At 51.5% G+C, this 20,924-nt stretch overlaps 1 protein-coding gene across 14 annotated transcripts in view; it reads left to right on the forward strand.

Moving 5' to 3' along the window:
• Window positions 1-20,924, forward strand: part of DYSF (dysferlin) — a 238,535-nt gene that overhangs the window by 44,807 nt on the left and 172,804 nt on the right. For 8 of the 14 annotated variants that reach the window (XM_011980657.1, XM_011980664.1, XM_011980661.1 and 5 more), the window contains exons 4-9: window positions 5,803-5,908; window positions 14,549-14,663; window positions 16,436-16,641; window positions 18,234-18,362; window positions 18,790-18,852; window positions 19,583-19,633. In XM_011980657.1, the coding sequence (XP_011836047.1) occupies window positions 5,803-5,908; window positions 14,549-14,663; window positions 16,436-16,641; window positions 18,234-18,362; window positions 18,790-18,852; window positions 19,583-19,633 (670 nt within the window). Of the gene's footprint in view, window positions 1-5,802; window positions 5,909-14,548; window positions 14,664-15,967; window positions 16,061-16,435; window positions 16,642-18,233; window positions 18,363-18,789; window positions 18,853-19,582; window positions 19,634-20,924 lie in introns of all 14 variants that reach the window. The other 6 variants (XM_011980655.1, XM_011980653.1, XM_011980659.1 and 3 more) reach the window with 1 other exon arrangement.

Here is a 20,924-nt window from a genome sequence, read left to right on the forward strand (position 1 = left end):
CTGCAAGCTCTGTCTCCCGGGTTCATGCCATTCTCCTGCCTCAGCCTCCCGAGTAGCTGGGACTACAGGTGCCCGCCACCACACCCGGCTAATTTTTTGTATTTTTAGTAGAGATGGGGTTTCACCATGTTAGCCAAGATGGTCTCGATCTCCTGACCTCATGGTCCGCCCACCTCGGCCTCCCAAAGTGCTGGGATTACAGGCGTGAGCCACCGCGCCCAGCCTCAGCTTTGAGTCTTTAACTTCACCACTCAGTCGGTGCTGAAACAGTTGCTGGAACAGTTGTTATGAAGGCCTGCCTGTTCAGCTGTTAGTGAGATCTGGCCTGCCACAGGTGGGCAGGGGGCTAGGGAATGGGAGTGCTGATTTGTTGGGTTGGGGATGGAATCACAGGAAGTTGAGGCTGTCTTCTTGCCATGAGTCAATTCCTGGTTGGGAGCCACATGACCAGATGAGCCAGTTTACCAGTCTAGGTAGTGCCAGCAGGAATGCAGGGTCTGAAAAATATCTCAAACACCAATCTTAGGTTCTACAATAGTGATGTTACCCATAGGAGCAACTGGCTGCATGACTCCTGAGCCATAATTCCTAAGCTTCTGGCTAATTTGAGTTTTACAAAGGCACTCTGGTCTCCAGGCAAGGACGAGGTTTGTTTCTGGAAAGGACTGTTATCATCTTTGTTTCAAAGTTAAACTATAAACTAAATTTTTCTATGGTTAGCTGGCCTATGTCCAGGAATTAATAGGGCATTTTGGAGATGAAAGGCAAGATGGAGTCAGTTGGGTCAGATCTCTTTCACTGTCATAATTCTCTCATTTTTATAATTTTTGCAAAGCCGGTTTCATTAATAGGAGGGTTGCTATTACTAGAATGCAAGTTCCATGAGGTCAGAAACTGTGTTTTGTTGCACATACTAAATAAGTATTTGTTGAATGAATAAATTCTAAGACTTTTAAGGAGTTTTTATGTTTTGTTTTTAAATTTAATTGTTTACGTTGGTAGCAACTTTAAGAAGTTATAAAAACAGAAACTATATTTAAAAATGCAGTGAAAATTCCCCCTGGCCTCTTTGTCCCTGATCTGCCCAGTTCTTCCTATTCCCCAATAAGTAACCCCTCTTCTTAGTTTCTTTTTTTTCTTTTTTTTTTTTTTTTGAGACGGAGTCTTGCTCTGTCGCCCAGGCTGGAGTGCAGTGGCCGGATCTCGGCTCACTGCAAGCTCCGCCTCCCGGGTTTACGCCATTCTCCTGCCTCAGCCTCCCGAGTAGCTGGGACTACAGGCGCCCGCCACCTCGCCCGGCTAATTTTTTGTATTTTTTTAGTAGAGACGGGGTTTCACCGTGTTAGCCAGGATGGTCTCGATCTCCTGACCTCGTGATCCTCCCGTCTCAGCCTCCCAAAGTGCTGGGATTACAGGCTTGAGCCACTGCGCCCGGCCCCTCTTCTTAGTTTCTTATAGATCATTCCAGAGATCTTATATTATTGCTTAATTGCCCATATAGATTCTAACTTTCCTCTTTTTTCATGCAGCAAGTAGCATATTATACATGCTCTTTTGCACCTTGTTTTATCACTTAACACTGTATCTTGAAGATTTTCCACATAAGTGAATAATTCCCCATTATTTTTATAGCTGTCTAGTGTTCCATTGTATGAATGTACTGTACCTTATTTACCTGTTGTCTATGATGGACATTTGAATTGCCTCCTGTGTTTTGTTTTGTTCTTACAATGATGTAATAAGACCAGTGTTTTAAAATAAAATTGTTTTGATTTTTTCATGCTTCATTAAAATAAATTGACTTGGCTGCCATGATTCCCACACTCCCACATGCTGCCTAAGGCTAAGGTTTGGGGGCCACCCATGCCTCCTTCCCTTCTGCCATAGGGCAGTAGCAGCATCCCTGGATGGTGAGTTTGGGAACTAGTTCTTTTTCCATGGAGGAAAAGCGTGTGCCCTGTCAGACCACAAGCTGCCTTGGCCTCTCCCTCCCTTGCCCATGCCAGTTCCTGCCTTATCTTTCTTTGGGATAGCTGTGGCTCTTTCAGTCCCCACACTTCTCCAGCCCCCACATTCCAGTAGCTCCAGAGCACAGCTAGCCAAGGGGTGTGTGGAGGCTGGGAGCGCCTGTGGTATTTTCCTCCATGTGGGCTGCAGGGGTTTGACCAGGGTCCACGGGTGTCATTTCCACCTGTGTAAGCTCTGCACACACTCAGAGCTGGCCCTGTGCGGGACCCCTGGCCCCCTCCTTGCCTCATCCGACCCTCTGGAATCCTGTATGCCTCTTGCTAGGCCCCTGGTTGGTGCCCAGTGAGTGTGCAGCATCCCTGATGAGCAGAGGACACCTGGCCCTGGAGCCTGTGCCTCAGTCTGACTCCAGATGGGGTGGGTCTTCTCAAGGGCCCCAGACCTGGTGGCCCCTGGATAAAGCCACATCTTCTCCATCCTCTGTAAAATGAATGGATGAATGATGAGTGGCCTTCTGGGTTTTCTGTGACCAAGCCGTAGACCCCTCTAGCCTCCCAGGGGGTCCCTCTTCTGCACCCCCCTCCTTTCCTCCCTGAGCAAGGCTTCCTGGGAGGCTCTGAATTTCCCTGACTCTTGTGAACTTGACTACCACAGCCTGCTCCTTACACTGTGGGAGAAGCAGCCTGCCCTGCTGTTTCCAGCCCTTCCTCCTACAGGAGTGGGGGCTGGTGAAGCCACCCTTCTTGGAGGGACTTACTCCCAGGCCTATAGCAGGGGTTGCAGGGGTGTATTTCATAGCCCCAAAAGACACTTAAGGGAGGAAATAACAAGCAGTCAACTCTGGCTGCTGTGTCTTGGGCATCCAAGACGCACCCTAGGCTGGCAGGGGTGGGGGTGCTGCTTCCTTCTGCATTTCCTGCCATTGTTCCCTGACCCACTTCCGGGAATTCTCCCTGGGCTGGGAGGGCTGGACAACCGCAAGGGAGGCAGAGGAGGTCTGGCTTTTCTCGACACCCTATGACCTGGCTGCTACTCTGCTCTGCTCAGTCCTGAGGGCTCCTAAGCTGGAGGTCCAGCTACCATGTACAGCTCTCTGGTCCATGAGGCCTCCTTGGGCCCTGCCTCCCAGTCCCCAAGAAGAGAAGCCTCAGTGCTCTGGGGGATTGACAGGGAACCTAGATACCCGGGTCCTGGGGCTGACTCAGCCATTCCCCCACTTGAGCAAGTCACTCCCCTCTGCCACCCCAGTTTTCTCGTGATGGACAGGGTGACTCTGATCTCTGATGTCGCATGGACTCATGTGTCCTCTATACCTACTGTCTGGTCTTTGTGACATTGCCTAGGTCCTGAGGACAATTCAGTCAACATACTTTCTGGCACTAGCCCCTAGGATGGAGACACTCCAGGACCCCAGCTTATTAAGCGATGGTAAAAACCCTGCTCCATGCTATGAAGGAATGGAACACAAATCATTTTACATTCTAGAAAATATGGCTGCTAGCACTGTGAGGGGACTTCAAACCCTGGATTGAATATTAGTGAATATCTCTCCCCCTCTATCCCTTTCTTTCAGGAAGGGTTAGAAAATGGACCTTGAGTGTATATTACATTTACTGCCTTGCTAGAAGGGCATGGGCAAGGCGACAGAGTCTGCTGCTTTCAAGAAGGATGGAAAAAGAGGGATTTCATTGTTGAGAAGCTTAAATAAGTGGCTAGTTTTTTATTTTAATTTTTATTATGATAAATAGACATAAACACTACCATTTTAACCATTTGTGAGCACACAGTTCAGTGGCGTTACGTGCATTCACGGTGTCATGCAGGCATTCCCACCGTCCACCTCCAGAATGTTCTCATCTTCTAAAACTGAAACTCTGTACCTGTTCAATAATAAATCCTCACTTCCTCCTCCCCCAAGCTTGTCGCAGCCACCATTCTACTTTCTATGAATTTGACTACTCTAGCTACCTCATATAAGTGAACTCATACAATAGTTGTTGTTTTGTGACTGGCTGATTTCACTCTGCAGAATGTCTCCAAGGTTCATGATATTGTAGCATGTGTTGAAATCTTCTTTTTTGAGACTGAATAATATTCCATTGTATGGATGGACCACATCTTGTTTATCTGCTCCTCTGTTGATAGAGACTTGGTTTGCTTACTCCTCTTGGCTATTGTGAATAATACTGCTGTGAACACAGGTGTGCAAATATCTAGGTCTCTGATTTCAATTTCTTTTGGGGTATATATCCAGAAGTGGAATTGCTAGATCACATGCTTATTCTATGTTTAATTTTTTGAGTAACTGCTATACTGTTTCCCACAGTGGCTGCACCATTTTACATCCCTACCTGCCGTGCACAAGCATTCCAGTTTCTCCATATCCTGGCCAACACCTGTGATTTTTCTCTCCAGGAATGTGTGTGTGTGTGTGTGTGTGTTTATAATAGCCATCCTAATGAATGTGAAGTGGTATCTCAGTGTGAGTAATCAGTTTTAAAAATCACCTAATGGCTGGGCGCCGTGGCTCATACCTGTAATCCCAGCACTTTGGGAGGCCGAGGTGGGCGGATCACAAGCAGGAGTTTGAGACCAGCCTGGCAAACATGGTGAAACCCCATCTCTACTAAAAAACTGCAAAAATTAGCTAGGCATGGTGGCATGTGCCTATAATCCCAGCTACTCAGGAGGCTGAGGCAGGAGAATTGCTTGAACCAGGGAGGCAGAGGTTGCAGTGAGCAGAGATCATGCCACTGCACTGTAGCCTGGGCGACAGAGCAAGACTCCATCTCAAAAAAAAAAAAAAAAAACCAAAAGAAAAACACCTATTAGGTCAAGATTGCAGTTTTATTTCATAGGGTCATAAAAATCTGTATTCCAATCAGTATTTGCAGAGACCAGAAAAGGAATGGTCCCAGATGACAGGTGTACTGTTCATCCATCAGGAAAAAGCAATTAAGAAGTACACCTGTGGCTGTTCACCAGTCTAACATGGCCTTGTGCCCTGACAGTAATATGCAGGGTAAGTCCAGTTCCCAGGAGGCAAGCAGAAGTCACACACAGACACCAGGCAACAGGTTCTGATGGTCACAGGCCACTTTCTGCCCCTGGTTTCCTGCTGCCCCTACAGAGGGGCAGACTACATGGTGAGCCCACTTCATAGCTTCCTCTGCACTCTTTGAAGGGAGCGTGTGCCAACCATCGCACTGCCAACCTACTCTTTCCTAATAACCCGTCCATGTGCCCCACCCCTCCTGTCAGTCAGAAATGCAGCCTCTTGTGTGTGTGGTACGGACCGCTCAAGGCCTCTCAGGAGTGGGGCCTGTTTCCCCTGCCCCAGTATCCTTTTCTCCCTGTCCCTGAAGACAGGAAGGTTTCTTTGCTTTTCTTGTACAATCACTGCTGGCTGAGCCCTGGGATTCCAATACAGACGGCCTGTGTAGACGTGGGTTGTATGAGCTGCTGGGGCTCAGGGGCAGTGTGGGGCTGATGAGATACTGACCTGGTGGACTGTCAAGGGCTCATGGGAAGACAACCCTTCATCTCTGTGGAGGCGTGGCTGGGCCTCTGGGGAGGGGCGGGAAGGGGCCAAGGTGGACCTTGGGAAAGGAAAGGTATCTCTTATCTCTTCCCATGCCCAAGTATTTCCCCAGGGGCCAGGCCTTCCAGGAATGGTGCATGGTGGTGACTGGGTATGGGGGTGCAGGGGAGCCCTCGTGGGGTGCCAGGTGACTGTCAGACCAGCCTCGTCTGAGTGGTGGCAGTGAGGGGTCTGGCAGAGGAGCCAGGGTGCCTTAGGCCAGTTTTCTACATTTGACTTCTCTCTCCTCTCAGGTTCCTGGGGGAAGCCAAGGTCCCGCTCCGAGAGGTCCTCGCCACCCCTAGTCTGTCCGCCAGCTTCAATGCCCCCCTGCTGGACACCAAGAAGCAGCCCACAGGGGTAAGTGCCCATCAGCCTCTGCCAGGTTATGGTCCAAGGCATTGCCAGGTGGTTTCCTCTTTGGGCCTTGCCATTCTGACCCCAGACACGTGTCTGACTTCAGCTCCCAGTAAGCAGGCCTGGCCCTCCCTGACCAGAGTTTGCCGTGTCTGGAGAGGCACTGGACTAGGGGAGATGGGAAGGGCAGAGGGAGCCCCGACCCCATCTGCAGGGCTCAAGTCAGCCTTGGCTCGCAGCAGCTTGGCCTGTCCCTTGGTCTGGGGCTGCCTGTCTGGCCACCTCCTGACCCCAGCTTCCTGGTCAGCCTTGGCTATAGCCCACCTAGTCTCCCTGGCAGACCTCTCCTCCTCCCTCACCACCCAGCCCTCTTTTCCACATTCAGAATCTCTGAGATATCTGGGTCACAGGGCATGAGGGAGGCAGGGAAACAGCCCTCTCCCCTGCCCACCGGGACCCTCTTCCTTTTCCTCTGTTGTTCTTCCTGCCCCTCCCCTGGCCTTCTCAGCGCTCCCCAAGTCCAATCAGACAATTCCCAGCCCTCCTCTCTGCCTGTTATTTTTAGTGAGCTAAATATACCCTGCAGGGTTCTCTCTTCCTGGTAGAATTCTTGACCTCTCCTGTGGGCCAGCCCCGCCTTCCAGGATGTACCAGGAACCATGGATTGGAAGTACTTCCTCCCTGTGAGGTCTGGGGGATTCAGGTCCCAACTTCTCTCAGGCAGGGCAGCTGCACTGCCCCGTGGCGGGTGTGTGAGGCCAGGGCTCCTGGCCGGCTGGGTGAGTCAGGAAGTGGCTGGTCTGGGCAGATCTCTGAATGGAATGAGACTGGATGCTGAGACCTAGAGAAAAGGAACCCCTGAAGTCACACAGTCAGTGGCTGTCCCCACAGGGGCCTGGACTAGGAGCTCATCCCCTAGACCCTCTGGTGGAATGGCGGTGGATGGACTCCTGGTTCACTGAACTTCCAGTCTGCTGCCCTCCCAGTGCTGGACTTTGCTCCCGAGGGGTCTTAGGCTGGGGATGGCTGGGCTGCCCCCTTGATGGGAGATGTCACTTCCCAGGAGAGTCCATCCCTTTCCCACACAGGGCTCACTGGCAGAACGTTCTGGTTTAGAGCAGTATTCACTGAGCCTATCTCTATCACCCTGAGTCCCCTGTCATCCTCCCTTTGAGCCTCCAGTCCCTTAACACTCCCTGTGGTCAAGGAGGACCCCAAGGAGTTCTGGAACTACCCCTTCAGGGGTCCCGAGGAGCCTCAGACCCAACCCTTGAGGCACAGAACACGGAGGGAGAGATGACAGGTATCAAGGCAGCTGGCGAGAGAGAGCCTTGGGGTCAGGCTTGGTTCTCACTTCCTTGCTAGGACACCAGCATCTCTCCACTCCAGCTCTGTGTGCATCCATGACTGACATTTCCTGCCCTTCAGTCCCCTCCAACCTCAAAGGCCTGTCCAGCCCCAAGGCAGAACTTTCCATAGCTGGTCCCTGTTCATGGGGCCGTGCCAGGCTGGGGCCATCCCCTCCATGCTTCCCCTCGCCTACTCCTGCTCCTCATTCACACACTGTCTGGGCTTCAAGCTTACCAGTGGGGAGCCTGCTGCCTTCTCTTCCCTGGCCAGAGATTCCTGACTGTCTGCAGAACTTTATAATCCTTCACCAACCATGTGTCCAAGAAGGGTGTGCGAGATCCAGGAGGTGGTAGATGGGAGAGAGTGCTGGACCCTGCTGGGTTGAGCCCCACTAACTGAGCATGGGCTGGAAATGGAGTGGGTGGGGGAACCTCCTCCCTGTTGCCCAGGAGGGAGTCATCACCTGTGCAGAGGGTCTAGGACCAGATTCTAGTCCGTGTGATGGCATTAAGGTCACAGAGCAGCCCCAGACAGGTCGTACGACCCTATGGGCTGGGGCTTCCTGCCTGGTACCTGGGCTGGCTGCACTGTAGTGTGAGGTAGGGATAACTGGAGGTGTGCTTGGCAGGGACAGAGAGCCAACAACATTGAGAGTTCTCGCCGAGAGCCAACAACATTGAGGGTTCTCGCTGGCCACTCACTGAGACCTCATGTCTCAGCTGAGCCCAATCAGCAGAGCATACCAGGTGCCCCCAGTTCACGGTAGCTCAGTTGCCTCTAAGGGCCAAAGGAACCTGCTGATGGGGTGATAGGAGTGAATACAGGGCCAGTGGGCTCCTTAGGAAACTCTGGCAGACTAAGAGGCGTGGGGGAGGCCGGGAGTCCTGCTGCAGACTGACTGCCGACCCCGTTTGCCTTTTGCTCAGTGTTCTCACCCGAGTCTCTTCAGATATGGCACGCTGGGCTGTGTGCCATGTAGGATGCTAAATCTACCATCTGGCAGCTGCTAGGTTGATGGGGGAAAACACTCCCCCTGTCCTGGAGGAACCTCCAGGCCATGGGGATTTAGGACACATGGAGGAAAAGAAGTAGCATCCTCCCAGATGTATTTTAAGAGCAGCTCACTCGTGAAGGTGTGGACACATAGAGAAAACTCAGTAGGCATCACCCAGGCCTTAAAGCCGGAGTCGGGTCACAAAGGGGGACAAGAGCCCACGAAGCCCAGTGGTGTGTGGGTCAGGGAGCCAGGAGGGCACTGTGTGTTGGGAGCAGGGACCTGAAGTGGGCAGGACAGTGCTCAGTGAGTCCCTGAGCTTTCTTCAACGGTATGGAGCTTCTGCCAACCAACCCTGGATCAACTCAGGGCCACAGCTACCCTCCGCCTGCTTCTGGAGGTTGTCTGAGGGAGAGGTGAGTGAGGGCCAGGCACATATCAGGCCTGTCTTGTCCACACGGGACATGTGTGTTAGGGGAGGTGAGAGTGGGCTGGTCTGGGTTTTGGTTTTGATGAGCTCAGTGTTGGAGGGCTGCGGTCGAGGAAGTAGGTGGCACACAATGGGTTGGGCATGGCAGGGTGGGCAAAGGACCCCAGAGCCTGACCACACAACCTAGAGGAGGGTCACGGCCAGGGAGGGTCTGAGGAGGTCATTCGCCTTCAGTTTCCTGAACCCTCTTAGCCTGGGGCGGGACAGGAGCCTCAAGTTCTGCTGATGTTGACTGTGGGCCCCAAGGCAGCAGATGAGGGTGACCGAGGTTACCCTGCTGCAGGGCAGCATGTTTGGTGGGCACACGATTGACTGACAATGGCCTTGTGCAGGGAGAGCCCTGGAGTGCTGCTGGGCTGGAGACCTGAGGACCTGGGCTGTCAGGCGGGGACCTGTGATGTGGAGGACCTTGAGGAGGGTTCCACTGGGACTTTAGGCCCAGCTTGTGTGGTCTGGGAGAGCACAGGGCTCCTATACATCCCCCAGGAGGAAAATCTCAGCTCTGTTCGTCTAAAGAAGGAGACAGGGGCTGAGCTGTGATGTCACGGTGAGGGTACAAGGTCCTGGTCCTGGGTGGGGCCCACGGACATGCCCACTTTCCCTTAAGAGTCTCAGCAGAGCCGAATTTCAGTATTCACCATCAGATCCTGAAGCCGTGGTCCCTGGGGCTCATCCCCTGATGCTGAGATCTCTTCTAGACTCTGAGCTCCAGAGCCTCTGGAGCTGCAGGGATGTCCCTGTGGCTTCCTGATGGGCAGCTAGAAGATGGACCTTGCTCTGTGCTAGAAGTCTCATTCAAGGGCCCAGAGCCACCCGGATGGTGCCAGTTCTTCAGGAGGTTGGTGTGGAGCTGTCGGTGTAGAAACACCGGATGCTCAGGAAACCCCAGGAGGGGCTGCCTAAGTGGTCTCCGGAGCCCTCTGTCTGAGAGGGCTGCTCCTGTCTGCATCCTGGAGAGGGCTGCTCCCGAGCCCCAGTGCTGAGGAGCTGGCACGGGGCATGGTGTGGAGGAGTTACACTCCGGCGGCTCCACCTCTCACAGAGACGGTGTATAGCAGCCCCCAGGTGGTGTGCAGCGACTGGATAGCAGGGTGAGCCCCTAGAAACAGGAAGGGGCGCTCTTCCAGGGGATCTGTCTCCAAGGTCAGAGGCCCAAGGGCAGCCCAGGTGTGGCCCTTTCAAGTTTTTGCTTAACTCTCCTCTCTTCACGGAGGTCCACTCAGACCGCTTGATTTAACACTGCAACCTGCAAACCCTGTCGTTGCCCTTATCTTTCTTGCTCTGGTTTACTTTTTCTTTTCTTTCTAACATACTCTCTTCTTTATGTATTTATTTTGTTTATTATTTATTGTCTGTCTTCTCTGCCAAGACATCAGCTCCATGGAGGCAGGGGCCTTTGCCTTATTTATGGAAGTGTCCCCAGAATCCTGAACAGTGTGTTTGGCCCTGGCAGGTGCCCAACACGCATGCACATGTGCACACACACGCATGCACACACACACGTCGAGGGAATGAACATGTGAGTTAATGAATGAAAGGGTCAGGCCACACATGCCAGGCAGGCCCTCACTCCTTGTCTTTCAGATGTGGGCCCAACTCGGGCCACGTCAAACAAACACCCCACCCAGGCCTGGCCTCTGGGGCCCCTGCACGGAGCCCTGCGCTCACAAGGGCCTCTTGCTTGGCTTAATTCTCTACTGTTTCCATCTTGAAATTCTTAAGGCTCACTGCATCCTTGACCTCCTGGCTCAAGTAGGCTCAAGTGATCCTCCCGCCTCAGCCTCCTGAGTAGCTGGGACTACAAGCGTGGCTACCACGTCCAGCTAATTTTTCATTTTGGAATAATGGGCTCTGCATTTTCATTTTGTGCTGGGCCTGCACATTATGCAGCTGGTCCTGACCTCATGCTACTCTTGGAGGGCTGGAGTCAGCATGGATGGGCAGCGGGCTTTATTTGTCTCCTGGCCCATCATTCTGAACTTGAGTGTGCTGTTCTCCAGTTAAGGACTTTCTCCTACATAACCAAAACACAGCCTTCCAAAGGACGAAACTAACATGGACACAGCACTCTCATCTAATCCCCAGACCTCAGTCCCGGCTCATTGATTTTTCCCACAGTGTCCTTTGTAGCAGAAGGATCCCACTGAGGCTCATGTGTTGCGCCTAGTTGTTCTGTTTCTTCAGTTTTCTTCTGTTTGGAATACTTCCTCAGTCTTTCTTTGACTTTTATAACCTTATAGCTGGCTATTTTTTTGAAATTCAGGCCAATTGCTTGTAGAATGTCCCCCACACTGGTTTTGCCTGATGTTTCCTGCATTTAGATTTAGGCTGTGCATCTTGGGTGTGAGTGTGACACTGACGCTGCGTGGCTCTCTTTGTGCCCTATCAGGTGGGATGATTGTGATTCGTTTGGTCACCACACTGCTAACTGTGATCATTTGATTACACTAGCATCTGCTGGGTGTCCCTGCTAGTCATTCATCTACTCCCCTTTCTCATGTCAGAATTTTGTGACTCTGTAATATCCTCTTTGTCATCTAACCTTTACCCATGAGTTCCACGAGCTGTTTTTTTTTTAAATTTTTATTTTAATTTCTTTTGAGATGGTGTGTCACTCTGCCGCCCAGGCTGGAGTGCAGTGGTGAGATCCCGGCTCACTGCAGCCTCCGCCTCCTGGTTTCAAGCAATTCTCTCACCTCAGCCCCCCGAGTAGCTGGGATTACAGGGGCATGCCACCACACCTGGCTATTTTTTGTATTTTTAGTAGAGACGGGGGGGTTTTACCAAGTTGGCCAGGCTGGTCTTGAACTCCTGACCTCAGGTGATCCACCTGCCTCGGCCTTCCAAAGTGCTGGGATTACAGGTGTGAGCCACTGTGCCCAGCCTCCATGAACTGTTTTTGTTTTTGTTTTGAGACTGGTCTCGCTCTGTTGCCTAGCTAGAGTACAGTGGTGTAATCATGGCTTACCGCAGCCTTGCCCTCCCTGGCTCAAGTGATACTCCTGCCTCAGCCTCCTGAGTAGCTGGAACTACAAGCGTGGGCCACCATGCCTGGCTAATTTTTTATTTTTTGTAAAGATTGGGGGGGGTCTCACTATGTTGCCCAGGCTGGTTTTGAACTCTGGGCTCAAGAAATCCTCCTGTCTCAGCCTCCCAAAGTGCTGGGATTACAGGCGTGAGTCACTGCACCTTGCCATACCAGGAGTTTTAACATCACTGCTGTTTCTTGGTTGAATTCATTATTGCTTTGATGATTGCTACATAGTGATATTCTCAGTTATTTTTCCTGCATTAGTCAGTTGGCATTTTGTGGTCAGGAAAAGCTTTCTCCTCTCCTATTTATTTATTGCAATATGGATTTGTGTGTTTCTATTTTATTCAATTGTTTAACCTGTTACTGTTATTCTGTATTTTCATGTTTCTGTTGTCTCAGATTTGGCCTGTGGGAGCTCTTGAAAGTTGGCTTCTGTGTCTTTTTGACATGTTTTTACTTTTTATTATTTATTTATTATTTTGTTTTATGTTTTTGAGGTGGAGTCTCACTCTGTCACCCAGGCTGGAGTGCAGTGGTGTGATCGATTCATTGTAACCTCTGCCTCTGAGGTTCAAGCAGTTCTCCTGCCTCAGCCTCCCAAGTAGCAGGGATTACAGGTGCATGCCACCATGTCTGGCTAATATTTTTGTATTTTTAGTAGAGACAGGGTTTCACCGTGTTGGCCAGGCTGGTCTCAAACTCCTGACCTCAAGTGATCTGCCTGGCTCAGCCTCCCAAAGGGATTACAGGTGTGAACCACCTTGCCCAGCCTCTTTTGACGTGTTTTTAAGAATCATTCATTCATTAAGCATTTCCTTCCTTTCTGGCGCAAGAAGACGGTCCAGGCTCATTTTGTATCTTCTCTGCCCTAGCCCTGGAAGTAGTTATTTCTCCAAAGAGCCCAACTTACCTTTCGCTGAAGTGGAAGAAAGTCCCAGGACAGTTGTTAAAAGTGCAAATACCCAGGGCCACCCTAGACCTACTGAACTGGCATCTCTAGGAGTCAGGTGTGGCGTCTGGAGGGACAGGAAGGCTCTTTCTTTTCTTCCCCTCCACCGGGTTGCAGGAGCTGAGGGGACTGACTGCTCAAGTGGCGACACCTGGTGGTGATTCAGGAACCCACAGGGCAGGTTATGGCCATGCCTTGGTTGAGGGAATTCGAGGGTCGCAGTTGCCTTTGTCGACCTCCTCCTGAGTCTCCTGGGATGCTGAGCTGGCTCTTGCCTCCTTCCTCAGTGTTCTGTGCCCTGCTTTCCACCAGTGCTGCTCTCCCTTAGTGTGGCTGTCCCGGGCCCCAGTCTGGAGAGTTCAAGCTCAAGAGTGGAGTGTGTCAGGAGCCTTCAGGCCTTTCTGTCTTGGGACTGAGTTTGCTCCGTGAGTCCCTGGATGTCCCTCACATCATTCAGCAGAAAGGTCCAGTGAACTAGCGAGAGCCACTCAGAGGGACATTATGCCTCAGTAAAAACTGTGTTTATAAAGGGTTTGTCAAAACCTGGGGAGAGCTTATTGTCTGACATTCAGTAAAAGAAAATCATTTTGCATACAGCAGACCTGTCTACTATTTGTTTGAAAGATTGGAGAGAACTGGAATGTGGAGTCAGGGAATTATGGGCAATTGGTTTTCTTTTCTTTTCTTTTCTTTTGAGACGGAATCTCGCTCTGTCACTCAGGCTGAAGTGCAGTGGCGCGATCTCGGCTCCCTGCAAGCTCCACCACTCAGGTTCATGCCATTCTCCTGCCTCAGTCTCCCAAGTAGCTGGGACAACAGGCGCCCGCCACCACGCCCGGCTAATTTTTTGTATTTTTAGTAGACACGGGGTTTCACCGTGTTAGCCAGGATGGTCTCGATCTCCTGACCTCGTGATCCGCCTGCCTCGGCCTCCCTAAGCGCTGGGATTACAGGCGTGAGCCACCGCGCCCAGCCGACAATTAGTTTTCTTTTGCATTATTTTTCCAAAGCTTTCTGTGCTTCCCAAACTTTCTTAGAGTATCTGTTGCGCTAATTTGAGAGAATGGCTGCCCCAGGAGGCTTACTGGGCCTGTGGTGCCAGGGCAGGGCTCAGGCAGGCCCAGGAGCAATCAGGCTACAGAGCCTGCTGAGGTTGTGCCATTCCCAGGTTCGGGGTGAGGGTTGGGGTGGGCACATGGGCAACCCGACCTTGTCTGTGAGGGATGTCACCAGTCCCTCTCCTCTCTGGCCGGTGCAAGCTGGGGCAGCTGAGGATGTGGTGGGGTCAGGAAGGAAGAGGGCTCCGCAAGGCTGGCAGCACGCTGAGACCCTCTCAGTGCCAGCTGCAGCCTGAGCAAAGCAGAGCAAAGCTGAGTCGTCCCTGGAGAAGTAGGGGCGAGCCATTGACTGAGCAGAGTGGCCAAAGGGACGTTTTCCTGAAGACAGGCCGAGCGGAGAGTGGGAAAAATCCTGCAGGAGAGGTTGGATCCCTGATTCATTTGCAGAAGCCCACTACGTGCTACATCAACTAATTCACTCCACATTTGACCTGTGAGGAATGAGGAAACTGAGGCGAGGGAGGTCACAGATCTTGCCTAAGGTCACACAGCTCCTGAGTGGTGGAAACTGACCCCAGATTCTGTGCTTTGAACCACCTGACTATGCTGATAGGTCCCTGGGGGTGCCTTTGCCACAGCCTCCTGCAAACCTGGCTCTTGTCAGAGCCATATTCCTTGGTGGAGGGATGCCAGAAACAGGGAAGATACCGGAGGGCAGTGGTCCGAGGCCAGTGTACTTACCTGTCTCCCATGTCTCATCTCTTCCAGGCCTCGCTGGTCCTGCAGGTGTCCTACACACCGCTGCCTGGAGCTGTGCCCCTGTTCCCGCCACCTACTCCTCTGGAGCCCTCCCCAACTCTGCCTGACCTGGATGTAGTGGCAGGTGAGTAGCCTACATTGGCCTGGCCGAGCCCCAGCAAGAAGGCCGGCAGTGGCACTTGAGCCTGGGGGCTGGGAGCTGCAGCGAGGCTTCCCAGCCTTTGCTGCCCTCCCCAGGTTGGGGGCTGCCCAGGCCTGGAGAGAAGAGGGTGCAGTGGGTGGGAAGTCCTGAGGGTTGCCTTCTGCCGTGCAGAAAGAAGGGGCAGCAGGCAGGTTCCCTTGGGCGCTGCAGCGAGTAGTGTGAGGATGCCTTCCAGCCCCAGCTGCCTGGGGACCGGACTGAGCCCAGACTGGGTGTTCTGAGCTGTGCAGCTCTCAGAAGGGTGTGTGGGGACGGGGTCTGGCTCAGGTGATACCTGAGGCACCACAAACTCCCCAGAACCGAATGCTTCCCTGCCTTGGGACCCAGCAGGCCTTCGGTGATGGTGTGTGACAAAAAACTAGTTTTTTTCTTAAAAGAGCCCTGAGCTGAACTTCAGGGTTCCAGTCCTACCTCTGACACTGAGTCCCTGTGTGACTTTGGGCTGATTACTTTCCCTCTCTGGGCCCATAGATTATTTGTGAAGGGAGCAGACTAAATTAGCTAAGTGCTGTGCCTGTCTCAGCTCTCTTCACTTGGATCTGCCAGCCTGGTCAGCCCGGGGTGGCTGGCTCGCCAGTGGTGGGCCTGGGCGTGGGAGCCTCCATGTGGTCCAGCCTGCTGGGGTTGGGAGGAAGCTACACAGACGGGCTAGGGGGCACTTGCCCATGGGAAAGATTCTAGAGTTTTTCTCTTAGTGAAGGGAGCTAGAAGCAAGCACAGCATTAAAACCCGAGCAGCCCATGTTTCAACTGAGTGTGCCCTGTGCCTGACCTGGGACCAGCCCAGCAAAGGGCTCTGTGGTGAGGTCGGCAGAGCAGAGCCGTCTCATTGGGGCTCAGCACTGTCCGAGCTTAGAGACGGGAGATCAGTTTGGACTGGAGTAACCTGGTAATCCTGAGCTGTGCAGCTGGAGTGGGCTCAGGGGAGGAAGGAGAGGTGCCCCTGGTGGCAGAGGGTGGGGAGCGGGGAGGACCCGAATGCTCTGGGACCATGTTGAGGTGGATCTGACAGAGTTAGGTGCAGGCCAATCAGGGGAGGCTTCCGGACACGCCTGGGAGGTGGTGAGAATTGACAGGTGCCACTGGGCACCACAGCCATTTCTGAGCTTTGCACCAGGCTGGGGTGGGCGGGGAAGGCAGGGTTGGGGCTAGGGGTGCAGTAGGTTGGTTTCCCTCACCCCAACCTCCTCCCTCCCCTCCCGGGGTTATGCCCTGCCCACAAGACAGGCGGGGGACAGAGCCGGGCCGAGACTTGGTCCCTGCTCAGTGACAGCACCGTGGACACGAGATACTCTGGAAAGAAGTGGCCGGCCCCCATGGGTGAGACACGGGCCAGGACTGTCCTGATCCCAGACCCTCCCTGTAACTGTCTCACTCGCTGCCATGGTCAGCTCGCTGGAGTGGGCCCAGGTGGCAGAGGACTCATCCTGCAGGACTTGGTGGGTGGGAGGGCTAGGCCATTCTGTTTTCTTCCTGTTGACTAACTGGTCTGACTGCCCTCAAGTTTCAGCTGCTGAAAGCTCCTCTTCTTTCTACCTTATCCATCCTGGCTCACTGATGGGGAGGGAGGAGGGAGAGGAAGAGGGGTGAGTCTTAGTGCCCATGCCTTTTGGATCTTCTGCCCCCTGGGCTGGGTCCCAGGGGCAGGGACAGGGCCAGAGGGACCCAGGCCTCATTAGGGTCCTCTCCTCTTAGACACAGGAGGAGAGGAAGACACAGAGGACCAGGGACTCACTGGAGATGAGACAGAGCCATTCCTGGATCAAAGCGGAGGGCCAGGGGCTCCCACCACCCCGAGGAAACTACCTTTGCATCCTCCACCCCACTACCCCGGGATCAAAAGAAAGCGAAGTGCACCTACATCTAGAAAGCTGCTGTCAGACAAACCGCAGGACTTCCAGGTGATGAACAGGCTTTCTCTGACCCCAGGCTCCTCTTCAACCATCAGCTGCTGGTGCCAGGCACCTGCCTGGTTTGTCCAGCTTCAGGGGAAGATGTGTGTGGGATCCTCAGGGCCCTCCTGCGGGGAGAACCTGTAGTTTCCCTGGGTCTGGGCAGATGCCGAACAGGGAGTTCACATCTTAGGTCCACAGAACAAGCTTCTGCCCAGCCCCGTGGTTTTGTACTTAAAAAACAAAACAAAACAAAACAACACAACAAAAAAACTCACTGCAGAGATTCAGCATGTCTTTGCGTCTCTGATCTGTTTTTCTAACCAGGGAGTATCCAGCCAGGAAGCTCCTGGCTATTCAGGTGTGGTCTGTGTCCAGCACCTTCTGCATCACCTGTGTACCTGTTAGAGATGCAGGGTCTACCCAGACCTACTCTACCAGAATCTGCATTTTAACAAGATCCTTACATCAGAGAAGCTCTGTCTAACATCTTTTTTCTCCCTATATCTATCTCCCTGCATAAAGCCATGGATTTTTCTGAGAGTCATATGGAATTTGAATTTGTTCAAGCTCGTCACAGAATAAAAACTATTAATGTTAACACTTCGACACATTTTTATCCAAAAATCCATCCCATTTTACTTGCTTTTAACTTTGGTCCTTTGCCTATTTTTTTTTTTTTTTCTGTTCAAAATAATTTTCTATTTTGATGTAGTCACACAGTGATATTTAACTCTTTACAACTACTTTTAAGGTTAAAAGCAGGAACCTGAAATCTCTATTTATAATACTAAGTGCAACAAATTGCAAAAATATGTTCCTATTCTAAATCATGGTAATTTAAGCAGAAGTTCTAGCTCTAACCACTGTTTGCCCCAAGAGACAAAATTCTAGCCCCTATACTATTATTCCCCAAACACGTTCATATTGCCTTTGTTCTCTTTATGGAAATAACATATGTTTATTTTAGAAAGTTTGGACAATATATTAAAATGAGGAGATTAAAAATCACTCATCCATCTTCCCATTGCCTTAATATTGTAAAATTTCATATTTTAAAATATCTTACCTAATGTTTGGAAGCACAGATGTTCCTGAAGTCTTCATTTACTTACAGCTCAATGGAAAAAGTTCTTAATTTATTTCTCAGACTGTAAGAAAGCATTGCATCTTATAAAGAATAAAGACTATTTCTGGGGTCACTTCACTGTGTAAGTTCGACCTCTGAGGGAATTGTCAGTAAAGAACATTCAGGCCACTTAAAAATGCCAGTATCAATGGGGTCTTGGGTGAGGCTTGTGCCAACGGCTGAATGACATAAATGGGGGCTGTGTCTGCCCACCCCTGGGGTTTAATGTGGGTAGCTGACGAGGGGCAGCCTGGCAGCTCTTCTATGGAGCTATGGAATTTTCTATAGATGTAAGGGGCCTTGGTGGGAAAATATGATAGTTCATATAATGCTCTTCCTAATTCCTTTCTAATACTTTTCCCAAGAAGCCAGTAGTGAGATGGTTCCTGAGATTTCTGACTCTTGGGGTGGATGGTGGGTGGTCCTTAACTCTTCCCCCTTCCTCCTACTCTTTCCTCCTTCTGGTTTTCAGATTAGGGTCCAGGTGATCGAGGGGCGCCAGCTGCCCGGGGTGAACATCAAGCCTGTGGTCAAGGTTACCGCTGCAGGGCAGACCAAGCGGACACGGATCCACAAGGGAAACAGCCCACTCTTCAATGAGGTGGGAGACACGGGGCATGAGGGCCAGAACCTTGGTGGGCCTTCCCATCTGGAAGCCCAGTGCAGACACCTGGCAATTCATTCAAGAGTGTTTACATATGGCGCTGACCTTGGGTGGTGAGATGTGCCGGCTCCCAAGGAGGTTATCTGTGGGGCTGGAGAAAGGGCTCCTGCTCTTACTTCTCCTGCTGCTCCACATCCCTGTCACCCTATACGGCCAGCCACTCACCCAACCCTGAAATGACCGTGTCTGTGAGGCCAGGGGCAGATCACCCCAGAACTTGTCCAATCCCCAATGCTGAGCCCAATCCACATTTTCCGAGGGGACTAAACTGCTAGGCGTGGAGGCTTGCGGGGGTGGTCCTCCCTCTCCCTGGCCTCAGGGGTCAGCAGGCACTGGTATGTCTCCCTTTGCTCTGAACCAACAGACTCTTTTCTTCAACTTGTTTGACTGTCCCGCGGAGCTGTTTGATGAGCCCATCTTTATCACGGTACGTCTGAGCGGTCAAAGTGTTCTCCGTGGGCTGTATGTACGCACATAGGTGTCAGTGCACACAGGTGTGTGTGTGTGTGTATGTGTGATTGTGCATGTGTGTGCATGCGTGTGTGTGCCTGTCAGTGTGTATGTGTGTGTGTGAGAGGGAGGCGTGTTAAAGCCTGATACGTGGATGATGTGGAGTAACTCACAGTCAGGCCCTACGGGTCACAGAAATGCCTACAACAGCTCAGCTGGAGGCAGCAGCTGCAGGAGACCCCACTGCTCAGCATCCCCCTGGGGTCTCAGGTCAGGATCCTTGAGTCACTTGTGGCAATGAACATTTAAGTTTCCATCTTATTTTGTTAATCCACGTGCCTGCTTCTGACGGAGATTCTCTTTCTCTGGGCCTTGGCTCTTCCCCCATCTCCTCTGAAAGGCACTACAGCCAAGCGGCTGAAAGTGTAGGCTCTGGCACTAGGGTGGATTCCAGCTCTGTCTATGCCATGTAGGGGTTGTGTGTTTCTGTACAAGTCTCTGTGCCCCTATTTCATCCGTGAAATGGGGATAATGATAGTATCTGCTGATGGGGTTCTTGTGAGGGCTAAATATTGCTTAGAACAATCTCTGGAATTGAGTAAGTGTGAAGCGTTGGCAGTTATTGTTTGGGAGGGAAGAGCTATTGGGTTGGCCGTGTGGGCCACATGTTCCCTGTGAATGTGAGTTTCCGTGATCTTTCTCTGCAGGTGGTAGACTCCCGTTCTCTCAGGACAGATGCTCTCCTTGGGGAGTTCCGGGTAATTGCTTATTTTCAATGAAAGCAGTCAGTTCTCACTTCTCCGTGTTGGTGGGGCTTCTGTGGGCCATGGGCAGGGGTGGCACTCCAGAGATCCTGTGTGTCTCTGCTTTGGGAAAATATTATTTCAAAAAACAACACCAAACCCTCTGCACAGCATCTCCTTTCACCCCAGAAAACCTCTCCACAAAGGTAGAAGAGAAAGAAAGCACTTTTCTATCATTGAAGAGGCCTTAAACCAGAGTGAGATGCACATCACAGGCGATGATCTGCTAAGATGCTGCAAAGACGGAAAGAAATCTCATGCTAATTTAGCCAGCGGGTTCAACTGATTCCCCACCACATACATTCTCAAGAGACGTCATGCCCCACCCTCAGGTCAGGGGACTTAACATTTCAGACCTCCTGAAAATGACATTTGTATACTAAAGCTGACAAAAGACTTATTTAGTTTCTTAAAAATATGTACAGCACCGTTGGTCACACCGAGTTCATCCCAAAGTCACCTGGTAATCGGAGTGACCATCTATGTTAGCTATTGTGTCCAGAAGACCAAACAAAAATGAAACTCGTATTTTTATGACAGGAAGTAGTTTAACAACTTGGAGCCAGGTGTGCACGGGAGTTAGGCTCCTATCTTCCCACAGAAGCTGGGACATGGGGGAGCCATCTCCCTTGGTGTTTACATTTCAGACGTCCTGAGAATGACATTTGTATACTAAAGCTGACAAAAGGCTTATTTAGTTTCTTTAAAAGATGCGTTTCAAAGAGACAGGGAAAGTGTAATATATTTACAAGTTTTCTAAGGTAAGTGTTCTGACAAAAAGAGAGGGGAGGGAAGTACTTCTTCCCTTATTTCCAACAGGCAGAATCAAGACGCTTATTTGTAATTTGGATTTTCCCCTGCCTCTGGGAAGGCAGTGTGAGATCTGAGTTTGGGCAGCCCTTCTTCTCATCCTGGCCATCTTGGGCCAGTGAGACTCAGCGCTCTCTGCCCTGATGTCACTCTCACTCTGGATTGGGAGTGGGGTTCAGATGTGGATCCCTGAGGGAGGGAGAGGCAATGGAGAGAGGGGAACCCTGCCCCAGCCTCCTCACTTGTCCCAGACAGTCCAGAAGTAAATAGTCCTATTCCGAGAACCGAGAACCAATGGATTTAACAGATTACGTAAAGTAAAAGTAACTAGTAATTGCACAGACTAAAGGAGACCTGTATTATTATTATTATTATTATCATCATCATCATCATCATTATTTTGAGATGGAGTCTTGCTCTGTCACCCAGGCTGGAG

This window comes from Mandrillus leucophaeus, unplaced genomic scaffold (assembly GCF_000951045.1).
Source record: "Mandrillus leucophaeus isolate KB7577 unplaced genomic scaffold, Mleu.le_1.0 Scaffold216, whole genome shotgun sequence".
NCBI classification, from domain to species: Eukaryota; Metazoa; Chordata; class Mammalia; order Primates; family Cercopithecidae; genus Mandrillus; species Mandrillus leucophaeus.